The following is a 16,421-nucleotide window of genomic DNA, read 5'->3' on the forward strand; positions in this document are numbered from 1 at the left end:
CTGTAAAGCTAGCTTGTGTCCCATCTCCTTGACTCCAGCCCACTAATATCCCTGTTCTTTGAACATCTAGTGTCAGCACCACATAGTTTCATACTAGTTATTCTTTCCTTGTTCCAGTAATTAAGTCTCCCCAGGTAGACTGTAAGCTCCTTGATTTGGGTCGCCCCCCCAAGTGTCTTCTATACTCCCTGCAGTATCCAGCCAAGCCTATGTGCTGTGCAGTGGATAATAAAGTAATTTTGACCCTGCTCAGGTGTTTGCCCACCTGAAAACTGCATTGATGACTTTCTAGAAACTGAAGTTCATTTATCTTGTAAAAAGAAATAATATCTTTGTTGCCAATACTCATGATCACCCAGTCATGCACATATACATACACCCTTACAACCTGCCCAAGGCAGGAAGAAAAACAATGAAGATGGGAGGTTTGAAAGGTGACCCCTGGCCCTAGGATTTCCAACCTGCACTGGGTCCTTAACACTCTTCTTTCCTTTCCTTTCCTTTCTTCTCTTTCTTTTCCTTCTTCCTTCCTTCCTTCCTTCCTTTCTTTCCTTTCTTTCTTTCATTTTTTTTTGCGGTACACGGGCCTCTCACTGTTGTGGCCTCTCCCTTTGCGGAGCACAGGCTCCGGATGCACAGGCTCAGCGGCCATGGCTCACGGGCCCAGCTGCTCCGCGGCATGTGGGATCTTCCCGGACCGGGGCACGAACCCGTGTCCCCTGCATCGGCAGGCGGACCCTCAACCACTGCGCCACCAGGGAAGCCCATCTTTTCTTTATTTTTAATTGAAGTATATTTGATTTACAATATCGTGTTAGTTTCAGGTATACAGCACAGTGATTCAGTTATACATATATATGTATATATAACTTCTTCAGATTCTCTTCCCTTACACGTTATTACAAAATATTGATTAGAGTTCCCTGTGCTCTACAGTGGGTCCTTGTTGGTTATCTATTTTATATATAGTAGTGTGTTTATGCTTAACACTCTTCTGATGCGTTTGCCCTCCCCTCTCTCCCCAGAGAGCTCCTGTGAGAACAAGCGGGCAGACGTAGTCTTCATCATTGACAGTTCCCGCAGCGTCAACACCCACGACTACGCAAAGGTCAAGGAGTTCATTGTGGACATCTTGCAGTTCTTGGACATTGGCCCTGACGTCACCCGTGTGGGCCTGCTCCAATATGGCAGCACCGTCAAGAACGAGTTCTCCCTCAAGACCTTCAAGAGGAAGTCCGAGGTGGAGCACGCCATCAAGAGGATGCGGCATCTGTCCACGGGCACCATGACGGGGCTGGCCATCCAGTACGCCCTGAACATCGCATTCTCAGAGGCAGAGGGTGCCCGGCCACTGAGGGAGAACGTGCCGCGGGTCATAATGATTGTGACCGATGGGAGGCCCCAGGACTCGGTTGCTGAGGTAGCCGCAAAGGCCCGGGACACAGGCATCCTGATCTTTGCCATCGGCGTGGGCCAGGTGGACTTCAACACGCTGAAGGCCATCGGAAGCGAGCCGCACGAGGACCACGTCTTCCTGGTGGCCAACTTCAGCCAGATTGAGTCGCTGACCTCGGTGTTCCAGAACAAGTTGTGCAGTAAGTCCTGTTTCTCTGTGGCTCTTCTCAGGGAATCATTAGGATGAGTTCATTCATCTTCCGGTGTTCATTCTGTGCTAACCTGGTCCCAGGTACCGGGCTGGCAAGGGGTGTTTCGCAAAGGCCAGGGTAGACACAGTGCTCTCTTGGGGCTCGCGCTCTGGCCAAGGAGACATATTAAGGATGCAGTTATACAAACATGTAAGCAACTGCAGTTGTAACAGTGTAACGGAGGAAGAATTCAGGACAGGACCTGACCTAGGCCAGGGGGCTCAGGGAGATTTCCCTGAGGAAGGGACATTTACACTCAAACTGCAGAGTGAGTAACAGTAGGTAGGGGAAGTTGTTCTCCAGCACGTAGGCTTGCCCTGGCATTCCCTAGGTTGGAATCCATGAGTTGTAGTAAGCATGGGAATGGGAGGGCAAAAGTAATAACATAACTTCTCCTTGGATGGTGTGGAATACGGAGCATTTTTGCCCCATGGTGGTGCTAGCAGTGGATGTTTTCTCAGTCCAGAAAGAGGCCCAGTGTACGGGGAAGACCAAGACGTGCTCCTGGTAACTTCCCACCTGGTAGGATGGCTGGTGCCTCCCGACTCCTTCTGCAAGGACATGCCTCCCCAAGTCCTTGGGCTGCATTCCTCTGCTTTAAGGGTCTTCTTCCTGTGGGTCTTCTTCCTTCCTTCTTCTAACCGTACCCTCCACAAGGCTTCTTTCATACTTTCTTGCCAGACTCCTCCCAGTTACCTCCAAGCCGAGCTCCCGCCTCAGCTTTCCCAGCAGGTCAACTTGCCCTCTCCCCGGTTTCCTGCTTCTGCCACCGTCTTCTCATCCTTTTCTCCTCCAGAAGGGCAGGGCGCCAGCCTGCCAACCCAGGCTCCACACTGGTCCCTGGAAACGGGAAGCAAGCCTCCTGACCTGGTAAACAGTGTCCAGTCCAGCTTTGCCCACCCCCATTGGTCCCTGTCCCCTCCAACTGCCATGCTTCTTTGATGGCAAAACAAAAGCAAGTATCTATTCTGAAATGACTAGTATTTCCCTGGAGTCTGCATGGAGAATGACCTTAAGGACCAGACTCATCTCCTACTCACCGGGAGCAGGAACCTTTAGACCAGTTCTCAGAATGTGACAAAGCTTAGAAACACGCCCCCCCCCCCCCCCCACCAACCAACCTCCCCCGACCCTGTCAAAGCCTCAGGAAGGAAGTACGGTGTGCTTTTGACGTCTTTAAAAAAAATTCTCTGCTGAAAACTAACTTCAAAAAGCAGAGACCCCCTTAATTCTTGACTCCAAAATCAAAAGTTTTACTTAAAAAATCAATGCCATGAAGGAAAAAGAAACTTCTGCTCTGCAACGTCACTTGGAAAACATTCAGAAGTGCCATTTCCCTGGTGCCGCAGAGGGGCTGGGTCTCTGTGGCTTGCCGTGGCCTGAGTCACCTGGAAAACTTCAGCTAGTAGAATGCACTGCAAACATTTTTAAGGTTTATGACTTTAAATGACTTCTGCAGAATTTATATTCCCCCTTTCCTGGAAATATTAAAAACAGAAATTGGTTCTGTAACAGTTTTGACGTGTTTATTCAGTTGTCTTGGAAAAATGTTAATGGATGAGTTCTTTCATAAGCTCTCCGAATTGCTCAGCAAAGGGAAAGGTAATATGATGAGGCTGAGGCGGTGGACTTGTTCACAGAAGAAGCTTCTCTGTGCTTTATGGCCTGGCAGCAAAATTAAAAGGCAGTTTGGCTACTCCCGTTTTTGTAATCTTGAAGCTCTAAGAAAATATTAGTATTGTACCATTCATTCATTCATCTGTTAGGGCCCGGGAACTGAATCCCCCTTCCGACCCCACAGAAGACCAGCTCCTGTCTCTCCTCATCGCAGGGCTCTGCTGAGCAGACTTGTCAACTGTCCTGAAAGGTGAAGGAGGCCCCGGGGCCTCTTCATCAACTGTGCAGTAAGGATCGCAATAACTAACATTGACAAAGCACTTTCTCTTGTGCTTTCGCACTTTATCCTCACGAAAATCTGGGGAGGCAGCACGATGCTATCCCTCCCTTTTACAGGACTGTAAACTTGTTAAGTGAATTCCCAAGCAGCCAGGAGATGGTGGGTTCTACTTCCAAACCTCTTGCTCATTTCATTCCTCTTCGCATTGGGAGATAGAAATTCCTCTTTTAAGGTAAACGGTTTTCTGCAGGCAGCCTCCGCAGTCCAGCCCTGATAGGCACACCAGCTCTGAGGTTGACGTTCACCTCGGAGTTTGATGGGAAGTCTTTGCGATGGGGAGGGGCAGACTGAGGTTTCAGTGACCCCACCTGCCAGCCGTATAGATGCTGAGCACATCTGTAAACTGCGGATTTTACCTGCGGAGAGTAGATGTGTGAACAGACGTTATAAACTGTAGAGCCGGGCTTCCCTGGTGGCGCAGTGGTTGAGAGTCCGCCTGCCGATGCGGGGGACGCGGGTTCGTGCCCCGGTCCGGGAAGATCCCACGTCCCGTGGAGCGGCTGGGCCCGTGAGCCATGGCCGCTGAGCCTGTGCGTCTGGAGCCTGTGCTCCGCAACCGGAGAGGCCTCAACAGTGAGAGGCCCGCGTACCGCATAAAACCCACAAACAAACAAACAAAATAACAAAAAAAAGCCTGTAGAGCTCCATTCAGTGTGCGCCATGTTGTATATGATTACGGTCAAACACACGGAGGACCAGCAGCGTAGGCAGATGGCCTCAGCTTTGACCTGCCCTCCAATCCTCAGATAACAGCGTCTACCGTGTTGCAGACGGCAGTTCTCTGGGGTTTTGGAAGTCTCATTGGTTCCTTAAACATTTATTGAGCTACAGTCTGAGAATAACAGCCAGTTTTGTCCTGAGCTAGGTACTTTCCAATATGTGATTTCATTGAATACTTATAACAGCCCTGTGAAGCAGGCACTATTATTACCCCATTTTACAGAAGTAGAAACTGGGGCTTAGAAAGGATAAGTGGCTTCAGGCAGCAGAGTTGGAGTCTCTCTGGCTTCAGAACTCTTACCCTCCACCTGCCGGGTCAGAGGGTTTCAGGCTGGTGGGAAGATGCTCTCATCGCAGAGAAATGGGATGTTGGCTATATGAAGTATGCACTTCAGAGGCCTTGGGAAGTCACCTGGCACTGGGGGCCCTCTGATCAAAGAATGCCAGGGTCTGCCTAGGGAGTCCAAGAGAGCTTTAAAGAGATAATAATGATTATAACTAGCACTTATTGATAGTAATATGTGCATGTGCTGTTTTGTGCTATTAGCGTGTGTTAACTCATTTTATTCTCACAACAAACCTGTGAAGTAGGTGCTCCTATAATTCCCATTTTACAGAAGAGGAAAGAGAGACCCAGAGAAGTTCAGTAACTTGTCCAAGGTCACATAGCACTAAGTGGCAGAGTTGAGGTGTGAACCCAGGCATTCTGGCTCAGAACCTACATCTTAACTACTATGTGCTACACAGACTTGAAAGAGGAGTAGGGGGGACTTCCCTGGTGGCCCAGTGGTAAAGAATCCTCCTTACAATGCAGGGGATGCGGGTTCGATCCCTGGTCAGGGAACTAAGATCTCACATGCCACCAAGCAGCTAAGCCTGTGTGCCGCAACTACCGAGCTCACGCGCCTCAACTAGAGAACCTGCGTGCCGCAAAGTACAGAGCCCACGTGCCCTGGAGCCTGCGGGACACAACTAGGCAAGAGAAAACCCGCATGCCACAACTAGAGAGAAGCCTGCACACTGCAACGAAAAGATCCCACGTGGCTCAACGAAGATCCCGCATGCTGCAACTAAGACCTGACACAGCCAAAAATAAATAAAATAAATATATAATAAATAAATCTTAAAAAAAAAAAAGAAAGTAGGAGTTTACCGGCTAGAGATGTGTAGGGAGGACGATTGCAGTAAGCCAGGAAAAGAATGATATTTTTAATAGTTCTTTCTATTTCATTTAAAAACAAAAAAATGAGTCCAGAGTCTCTGTTAATTTCGTGACCCGGTAAGGATACATAACCCACAGCTTGAGAAATGCTGATGAGAGGCTAGGCAGAGACGTGGAGGTCAAAGTGCACCTAGAGAGGGGATTTCAGAGGGAAGCTGAGCTGAGGCTCGTGTGCTTTGGGGCAGAACCGAAAAAACGCTGCTGGATCTGTGGATTGGTGGGGACAGGGTATCTCCAGGAGTGATCAAGACAGAAACCTTTATCGTACAATTAGGAAGAGATGAGGCTCTTGTGCTCACTGCCTGTGCGGACGTGAACTCAGGCACAGCGGTGGCTTTGTACCCACAGGCAGTGAATTCCCACACCAGCCACAGCTGGGAGCAGGAGGGCTCCTGAGGTTGCATTCTCAGGCCACTCTGAGACCTCCAAGAAAATCTCAGAGGCCTCCTGTGAATGAGGCCCTTTCTACAAGATGACCAAAACCTACCTATCCTGGGGCCCACCATTTTTGCCACCCAGTGAGAGAGGACACTTGAATCTAGGGGCTGAAAAATGCATGTCTATCCTGAGCCTTCTGCTGACTTGCAACCTGGGAGGGCTGCCTTTTTCTTTTCTTTTTGGCTGCACCAAGCAACTTGCGAGATCCTAGTTCCCCCACCAGGAGTTGAACCCTCGCCCTCGGCAGCGAAAGCACAGAGTCCTAACCACTGGACCGCCAGGGAATTCCCAGGGCTGCTTTTACTTAACCTCTTGGTATCTGCTTTATCAGCCTAGCCTGGTATTTAAAGCCTGGAGGCTGGTTGTTCCTACCCTAAGAGCCTCACCCCACCCAGGCTAGGCACAATAGAAAGCCCTAACAGTATTCCTAAGACACACCTCCCATCAACCAGCCCGGGTAAAGTCCACACTTACTGCAGCCCTTCAAGGCCCTGTTGCTAAGTGGGAGGCCAGATGGACTTCCACAGGCCTTGACTTTCCGTACCCAGTAATTGTTCCTTTGAAGACCCCCAGTCAGCCCACCACTCTTTTGATCATTCATTTAGTCAACCACACATTCGTTAATAAACATGTATTAACATTCAGATCGCCTGGTTAAAAATCCAATCCTGCCAAAGACTTAGTCTGCTGATTAGTGATTTCTTCCGCCAAATGCAAAGCCTTGACCCAGCTTCAACCTACAAGGCCTTCTGAGGTGTGAGACCACCTGCAGGCCACCGTAGGAGGCAGGACTCTTGTGCCCCCTTCAGTCACATCACAAAGGCCTGCCCCACGGGAGGGCAAGGCATTAGGGCCAGATGCTTTTAGTATCACCGATTCCTCATCTATAGAATTTTACAGGTGGAAAATTTTTATACTACCTTAGTAAAAATGTTTGGGCTTTTTCTATTTCATTTAAAAACAAAAAAATGAGTCCAGAGTCTCTGTTAATTTCATGACCTGCTAAGGAGACATAGCAGGTCTTTTGGTTGAAAGTAATAGAAAGTCAACTTGAACTAGTTTTAGAAGGGCGGATTGTGTTATATTACTCATGGAAATAAGGAGACACATAGTGAATGACAGCTTTGCTTTCTCTCCATCCCACTCTACTTCTCCTTGGACTTCTCTGGTCCAGGGGCAGAGAGCATGCACCCTGTCAGCCCCCAGATATGCTTGCCCTCGGTATAAACCCCCTGTTCCTCAATTCTAGGGGCTAAATGCCAAGAAAAAACTATGACTGTCAGACCCTGAACACCCAACAGTGACCAGGAGAGGTGCTACCTCACACCAACACAGCCGCTCCCCCAGTCAGCACGCATTTGGAATGAGAAGGAAGGCAGCTTCTAGAAAATAATTGCGTCTCTGCTGAAGGTCCCTGGACATCATACATGCCTTTATTCTACAGGTAAAGAAATAAGCCAAAAAGAGCTACACAACTTACATGAACTTCCCTCACTTGTTCGAGGCAGAAGGGAACTAGAGCACCTGTCTTCTGGCTTCTAACCCAGTGCCCTTTCCATTACACCAAGTTTCTGGTTTCAGTTTCTTTTGTGGTACGTGGGACAGTCTCCTGCTTCCAATTTCTTTTATCGTACATGGCCAAGACAAGCCTTAGTAACAAGCTGTCACTCCAAAACCCTATGCAATAGTTCTTTTAATTTCCCTATTTGACAGGTGAAGAAAGTGGAGTTCAGAGAAATTAAGTAATTCATACAAGGTCATGGTGAAGCTCAGCTGAAGTCTTATTTCCAGAAGCCTCTCTCATCACCAATGTGCTGCCTGCTGCCCAGCAGGTATTTTCTCTGCCTCACATCTCCTGTCAAAATAATTATCTGTCAGGGTCTCGGTGAGAAGTCGGGCGGCAGACTCATCACTTGGGCCTCATACCAGCGTATAACCGCTGCGTTGCTGGTTGTCTAGACTTTAGATTTTCTTCATTGTGGAGGAAAATAGTGACATGCTAAGAGTTGCATAAGGATGCCTCTATGCCCGTGGGTAATTTGACTGCAGCAGCCTAGGAAAAGAAGAGAGCCTTCCAGGGTGCAAAGCAAATGCAAATTAAAAACAGGATAATGATTTCTCCCTCTTAACACGGTCAAAAACTTAACGTTTGGTAATCCTGAGTGCTGAAGTTTTGAGGAGGTGGGAATCATTACTCTCATGCATTGCTGGTGTAAACTACCTTGCAAGACAGTGAGGTGATGTCTATTTAAAGTAGGACCCAGGAGCTTCCCTGTGGCGCAGTGGTTAAGAATCTTCCTGCCAATGCAGGGGACATGGGTTCGAGCCCTGGTGTGGGAACATCCTGCATGCCACGGAGCAACTAGGCCCGTGCGCCACAACCACTGAGCCTGCGTGCTGCAACTACTGAAGCCCGTGCGCCTAGAGCCCATGCTCCGCAACAAGAGAAGCCACCTCAATGAGAAGCCCGTGCACCGCAATGCAAAGTAGACCCCGCTCGCCACAACTAGAGAAAGCCCGTGCGCAGCAATGAAGACCCAATGCAGCCAAAAAAAAAAAGTAGGACCCACTCCTAGAGAAACAACTGCACATGTGCTCAAGGAGATGTGTTTAAGAAGGTCCATCACAGCATTGGGAAAGCGAAACTGTGGACTGGTGGGGAAATGGCTAAATATAATGAGGACTAGTCATATGACCAATGGGTAAAGCGATTAAAAGGAATGAACTGGATCAAATGTGTTTGATCAAAGCTAAGGTGTACAGTGGATTCTCACTGTTCTTGGTGATTATGGCCTATAATGTCATGGTGAACGCTGACTGAAGTAGCAAGTACTGAACCACAGCTCCTAGGGGAAACACAGAGTTAGGTTCCTCGGAGCCTCTGGTCTGACACTGTGGTCAACTGATCAATACATAATCTCGTTTTATGTGTGTTTCTGGGTAAAGACACCTTCTTTATGTATTGTTGCTTCATTAACATTGAATTCACAGCCAACAGCACTATCACTCTTGCCCGAATGAAATTTATCCAACACACATTTTCTCCATAAGGTACATCATAGCCTCCTTGCACTTAGGAACACCAGACACACTTCACTTGAGCAAACACCAACACTTCGACACTACACTTGGGGCCATTTTAAACAGCAAAATCATCAACAAAAAGCACAAAAGTGCAAACAGTGTGGCACTTGAAAAGGATACTTGTTCACAGTCTGAGAGCAGAAACAGGAATGCAGAGCATCGTCTTGTTCAACCTCAGCTGGCGACCTAAATTTTTCATCGCTCTGAGTGTGTCCACAAATGATGAAGAAAGCGCTCTGAGTATTGATTTTAGGGTTACAAGTAAACGTTTGCAAGTAGGCAGATTCTCAAATATGGAATCTGTGGATAATGAGGATCAATGAATGTGTCCTCACACTTTAACATCTCTGAAATTGGGTGCATCTTGGATTCCATGAAAGATAGTATATATCAATAGAGAGAGAATCTGTCATTAATGCTGAGTGAAAAATCAAGGTGAAGATGAATATATATAGAATGAACCCAGGTATGTAAAATAAAACAAAAGTCCACCATGCTTCTCCTTTGTTCCATACAGTTAACGCATATCAAGCATTCCCCTGCGCTATGTTTTAAGCACTTTACCATCTTAATTATTTTAACCCTTACAAGGCCCTTATGAGGTTGGTACTGTTTTTACTCCAATTTAATAGAAAGAAGTTAAGAAAATTGTCCATGGTCACAAAAACAGATATTTCTTTCACTCTGAAGTAAAAATGACTGATTGGATTTAATCTATGAACTTTCCTAACATTATTTGTATCCTAACAGGAATTAAAACACAGTCAATCGTAAACTCAGAACAATCATTCTAAACTGTATTATGAAATAAAAAGGTTTTACTTTCACTTACTGTCCACCATGTTACTTACCTTGAAGGGACATATACTTAAGATATGCCATCGATTTCATCAGTAGCTGTTTTCCTAAGCACTGGAGTGAGGGGATTGTCCTTAGCTATTGAAAGTCTCTTCTGTTTTAGCTTTATAAAAATATATTTCTACATATGGACATCCTTTTTGTTTATGACAACACTTGCATAAATTGTACTCTGCTTCTGCTGATGCTTGTTAATTTTAAATATGTTCAGGTTGAATTATATGGAGTAAAGTCATAAATTAAAATGTAAAAAAACAATAAGAATTTTCATGAGCTCCAACAGACTTCTGTAAGAATCAGTGTATCTGAAAGCCGAGGTACTTCAGAAACTAAATGCAGAAATATTTTATTTATTTATTATTTTTAATTAATTAATTAATTTTGGGGGAGCTGTATTGGGTCTTCGTTGCTGCATGTGGGCTTTCTCTAGTTGTGGCGAGTGGGGGCTACTCTTCGTTGCAATACATGGCCTTCTCATTGCGGTGGCTTCTCTTGTTGCAGAGCACGGGCTCTAGGCGCACAGGCTTCAGTAGTTGTGGCACGCAGGCTCAGTAGTTGTGGCGCACAGGCTTAGTTGCTCCGTGTATATATGCCCATGCCACTCTCTCACTTTGTCCCAGCTTACCCTTTCCCCTACCCATGTCCTCAAGTCCATTCTCTATATCTGCGTCTTTATTCCTGTCCTGCCCCTAGGTTCTTCAGAACTTTTTTTTTTTTTTTTTTTTAGATTCCATACATATGTGTTAGCCTACGGTATTTGTTTTTCTCTTTCTTACTTCACTCTGTATGACAGACTCTAGGTCCATCCAGAAATATTTTAAATTGAGACATGAAGATTATGGAAACATGAGTGCATTTTTTTGTTTTGTTTTGTTGGTTTTTTTTTTTTTTTTTTTTTGCGGTAAGCGGGCCTCTCACTGCTGTGGCCTCTCCCATTGCAGAGCACAGGCTCCGGACGTGCAGGCTCAGTGCATGGCTCACGGGCCCAGCCGCTCCGCGGCATGTGGGATCTTCCCGGACCCGGGCACGAACCTGCGTCCCCTGCATCGGCAGGCAGATTCTCAACCACTGCGCCACCAGGGAAGCCCATGAGTGAATTTTTTAACTCCCAAAATTTTTATAATACTTTTGCCTATTAAAAGATTACATTACTCTTGGGATTTATGATCCTGAGAAACTGTTGATTCTTTACCACATCCTCATTTAACTAATAGCTTTTCCTCCAAACCCGCTGCTGCCTAGCACGTCTGCACGTTAGTCAGAGCCACCCCTGACTAGTCAGCAGACTTTCTGATTTCCTCTGCCCAGCAGCTGGATATTATTAATTGCGCTGTGAAGTTTCTATTTTTGTAGGACGCTTTTGACCTGTTTTTAGTTGGATATCAGCAATCTCATATGGCTCAGCCTAACATCATTTCCCTTTGACCCTCTGCGGCCCTCTATGTATATATTGCTGAGGGCATTTATGGAGAACTGTCTGGTCCTACCAGAGGCTACCCCTGGAGGGTAGGGACTGCAGCTTGTTTCTCTTTGAGTCCTGCTCGTTCCTTCACAGTGTAGATTCTGGATGAATGCTTGCGAGGGGGATGAAGTTAGAGAAGGCCTCATTGTTGCCTTAACTTGCCATGTCTTCCCTTTCAGCGGTCCACATGTGCAGCATCCTGGAGCATAACTGTGCCCACTTCTGCATCAATACTCCCGGCTCGTATGTCTGCAGGTGCAAACAAGGCTACATCCTCAACTCGGATCAGACGACTTGCAGAAGTAAGATTGCTTTGCTGATATATTTGTTCTGTCCTCCTCTGCTCTCCCACTCTCTCCTCTTTTATCTGGGCCCATTTGATTCATCTGTGGCCCCTCCCCCAACCAAGTCATCATTTCCCTAAAGACAGAAACGAGGTTTTGTAACTCGTGTATTTTGTGTTGACCCCTGGCCCCCACTCTGCCTTCACAGTGCTGAGGCCACCGCCAGGCACACAGTAGGCCATCAGGAAGAGTTTGGAAGATTTGTTGGAGGCTCCTTCTCAGAAATAGCCTCCTTGAATTTTTGAGCTGCTGTCCTTTACTTCCAAGCTGTTCTTTAGGGGGGAACCGCTGAAGAGCCTTGTCACCCGCTGTCTCTATTGGCTGTGCCCTGAGGAATTGTTTCTGTATTTTATTCTCTTCCCTGAAGCGTGGATTTAGGATGAGCTACTAACATTGGCTGGGAATGATTATTCGATTTCTGTTTTAGAGGTGTGCGGGGACCTCATTGCTTTGGTGAGGGATGCTTTATAGGTCTCCTAAATAGAAAAGGACAAACAGATATAGAGTGTAATAGAATGCATATTCTCTTTTTTTGGCCAAGCCCCAAAACTAGACAACATACTGACATTTGAAGCACATGAGGTAATCCTCCTCTTAGAGGAGACAATTACCCATACACTGAGTGTGGTGCCTATAATTTTTTTTCAAGTTATAAATAAAGCCACTGTGTGAGCCCGCAGACAACCAGGCTTCCTCAAGACATGAGGAAGACTGCCCACATGGAGGCAAATAAAACTCAGCTAATCTGACATGTAGGTCATGCAATGCGTAATTGTTATTATACCACATGGTAAGCAATTAAGCACTAATGGAAACCAGTTTGCACAAGTGGCTGTAATTAGTATCCCGTTTATAGAGCCAAACCACATTTTCCTTTTGTCTTCTCATTTTTCTTTGGGTTGAGAGTGGTAGAGTGGTTGGCCAGGGACCCCCTGACCCCCAAGATTAGAGAATATCTGCTCGACTTCTCCGGTTCTGTGGCCTGTAGAAGCCCAAAGCCCTCAGGCTATGTAAGTCCTGGGGGACCCTGTGTTCTCTGGCTCCTCCAGGATGCCAGATTGTTTGTTGTGTGGAGCCTGAATCATCCTGGCCTTCCGCTTGACCCTCTGACCTTTCTTCAATTTCCACGACGAAAATCACTTGTACCATATGCTCCTGGGTTTAATAGAATTTACTGGAGGACTGGGGGAGCCCTGGCAAGGTTGCCTCACATACCACTCAGCAAAACAACCTAAACATCTTCTTAGACGTGCCCCATCCTCTCTAGGAGCCTCCCACTCAGCGTTTCTCTGCAGAGCACTCAGCCTCCCTCCACCTGGCCAGCTCCCATCCCGTCCTTCCCTTCTCCGGAGCGCAAAAAGCTCTTCTCCTTGCAGCCTGCCCGGTGATCCGCTGGGATCCGGGCATCTGCCGATGTGCACTTTCCATGGTCTGGCTTAGTCAATCCAGAGGAATTTCGAGACCAGTAACTAAAAAATAAAAAGTTTGATGTCATGAGCTGGGCCTTCCCCACACAGCAGGTTTGCCAGCCCCCACCTGGTCCCACCTCAAGTCCTGAGGCCCCAGGCTCTCCCAAGTGTCGGTCTGGCCTTGGCTCCCTCCTGTTCTAGGGCTGTGGATGCAAAGAGCGTGATGCAGAAACTGCCTGGGTTCAGACAGACTGATTTGGGTGAAGGAGCAAGGAGGCTCGGGTCAGAGGGGCCTGAACCCAGGCAGTGGTTCTCAAGCTTCAGTAGTTAAGAGTCACCCAGGGGACTTCCCTGGTGGCGCAGTGGTTAAGAATCCGCCTGCCGGGGCTTCCCTGGTGGCGCAGTGGTTGAGAATCCGCCTGCCGTTGCAGGGGACACGGGTTCGTGCCCCGGTCCGGGAAGATCCCACATGCCGCGGAGCGGCTGGGCGCGTGAGCCATGGCCGCTGAGCCTGCGTGTCCGGAGCCTGCGCTCCGCAACGTGAGAGGACACAGCAGTGAGAGGCCCGTGTACCGCAAAAAAAAAAAAGAAGAATCCGCCTGCCAATGCAGGGGACACGGGTTCGATCCCCGGTCTGGGAAGATTCCCACATGCCGCGGAGCAACTAAGCCCGTGAGCCACACCTACTGAGCCTGTGCGCCACAGCTACTGAGCTGTGATCTTGGTCTGGTGAACAGTGCAAAATTGTGCCAAGGGGAGGCTGTTCTGAGCTGCTCATGGGGGCCTGTCCCTGCCGACGTGGAGAGAGACTCACTGGGCCTGGAGGGGAATGAGACACAGCTATTTCCAGTTTTGAACCTTTAAGGTGTTCCAGGCCCCGTACAAATTACTAGAAATCAAAGAGTGAATAAAACAGCCGTGTTTCTGCTCTCTTGGAGCTACATTCTTGCATGGAAGTAAATTGAATAAACAGCCAAGGTGGTTACCGTCCAAAGTGATTGCAGCGCCTGCCCAGCTCAGTGTGCTGCACAGGACGTCTGGCCTAACTATAGACACTCATTAAGTGTTTACCATGTGCCAGAAGCTCTCCTGAGTGCTTCATACTCATCATCTCATTAACTCTGACATTGCGCTCTTCAGGTAGGTTTAGCATTCTCATTTTACAGGCAAGGAAAATAAGGTACCAAAAAAGGTATAGAAGTTTATGTTCTTCCCTTTCTCCATTTAAAAACGTGGGGGGAGGCGATCCTCATGAAGTGTGCCTATCTTCACATGTCTATTTCCCTCTACCATTTCCCTCCCCTTGAATTGTTTTCCCACTAACAAGAAGGAACTTTATCTTGTTTTCTTTCATTTTTTAAAAATAAGGATTTCTCCCTTTCTTTTCCTCCCTTCTGGAATATTTAATCTATCTGGAAGAATAATGAAAATGCAACATTTAGAAAATTTCACTTGGCAAGAAAATATAAACTTTCTTGTGCAGCTTTCTCATTTTTTCTCTCTCAAGAAACACACCAAATGCATTTTACAGCTTTCATTGTTCAGATATGTTCCTGACATTATTTTCCCAAGCTGCATAAGAGATTTAATAGCTTTTTTTTTTTTTTTTTTTTTTTTTTTTCGGTACTTGGGCCTCTCACTGTTGTGGCCTCTCCCACTGCGGAGCACAGGCGCCAGGCACGCAGGGTCAGCGGCCATGGCTCACGGGCCCAGCCGCTCCGCGGCATGTGGGATCCTCCCGGACTGGGGCACGAACCCGTGTCCCCTGCATCGGCAGGCGGACTCTTAACCACTGCCCCACCAGGGAAGCTCCATAGCTTTTATTTTATTTATTATTTTTGGGGGGCCACGGTGTGTGGCATATGGGATCTTCCCTGACCAGGGATCGAACCTGTGCCTCCTGCAGTGGAAACATGGAGTCTTAACCACTGGACTGCCAGGGAAGTCCAATAACTTTTATATTTGAGTTTAATCAAAGGGCATGACCCATTTGATGTGACAGAAAAACAGTCACATTATTAAAAAGGGAAAAGAAAGCTATACCCAACATTCCTCATGAATGTGAATGCAATAATTCTTAAAAACGTATCAAACAGAATCCATATATGTAATATAATCAAGACCAAATGGTATTTATCAAAAAAATGCAAGGTTGGTTTAACATTCAAAAATCAGTCAATATATGACATGATACTATACACAGAAAATCCTAAAGATGCTACCAGAAAACTACTAGAGCTCATTAATGAATTCGGTAAAGTTGCAGGATACAAAATTTTTTTTTAAATTTATTTTTGGCTGTGTTGGGTCTTCGTTGCTGTGTGCAGGCTCTCTCTAGTTGTGGCGAGTGGGTGCTACTCTTTTGTTGCAGTGTGCAGGCTTCTCATTGTGGTGGCTTCTCTTGTTGCAGAGCATGGACTCTCGGCACATGGGTTTCCGCAGTTGTGGCACACGGACTCAGTAGTTGTGGCTCACGGGCTCTAGCGCGCAGGCTCAGTAGTTGTGGCACACAGGCTTAGTTGCTCCATGGCATGTGGGATCTTCCCGGACCAGGGCTTGAACCCATGTCCCCTGCATTGGCAGGTGGATTCTTAACTACTGTGCCATCAGGGAAGCCCTGCAGGATACAAAATTAATACACAGAAATCTGTTGCATTTCTATACACTAACACTGAACTATCAGAAAGAGAAATTAAGGAAACAATCCCATTAACCATTGCATCAAAAAGAATAGAATACCTAGGAATAAACCTACTTAAGAAGGTAAAAGACCTGTACTTGGAAAACTATAAAGCACTGATGAAAGAAATTGAAGACAACACAAATAGATGGAAAGATATACTGTGTTCTTGGATTGGAAGAATTAATATTGTTAAAATGACCATACTACCCAAGGCAATCTATAGATTCAGTGCACTCCCTATCAAAATACCAATGGCATTTTTCACAGAACTAGAGCAAATAATTTTGAAATTTGTATGAAACACAAAAGACCCTAAATAGCCAACACAATCTTGAGAAAGAAGAAGAGAGGTAGAGGAATCACACTCCCTGACTTTAGACTGTGCTACCAAGATACAGTAATCCAAACAGTATGTACTGACACAGAAACAGACACATAGATCAATGGAACAGAATAGAGAGCCCAGAAATAAACCCAGACACTTATGGTCAATTAATATATGACAGAGGAGGTAAGAATATACAATGGAGAAAAGACAGTCTCTTCAATAAGTGGTGCTAGGAAAACTGGACACCTACATGTAAAAGAATGAAATTAG

The 16,421-nt window shown here is 46.6% G+C and overlaps 1 protein-coding gene across 8 annotated transcripts in view; it reads left to right on the top strand.

Moving 5' to 3' along the window:
- Positions 1-16,421, top strand: part of MATN2 (matrilin 2) — a 153,878-nt gene that overhangs the window by 50,644 nt on the left and 86,813 nt on the right. For all 8 annotated transcript variants that reach the window (XM_059042461.2, XM_059042463.2, XM_067017944.1 and 5 more), the window contains exons 3-4: positions 1,026-1,595; positions 11,567-11,689. In XM_059042461.2, the coding sequence (XP_058898444.1) occupies positions 1,026-1,595; positions 11,567-11,689 (693 nt within the window). The remainder of the gene's footprint in view (positions 1-1,025; positions 1,596-11,566; positions 11,690-16,421) is intronic.

This window comes from Kogia breviceps, chromosome 17, assembly GCF_026419965.1.
Source record: "Kogia breviceps isolate mKogBre1 chromosome 17, mKogBre1 haplotype 1, whole genome shotgun sequence".
In the NCBI taxonomy this organism is placed as follows: Eukaryota; Metazoa; Chordata; class Mammalia; order Artiodactyla; family Physeteridae; genus Kogia; species Kogia breviceps.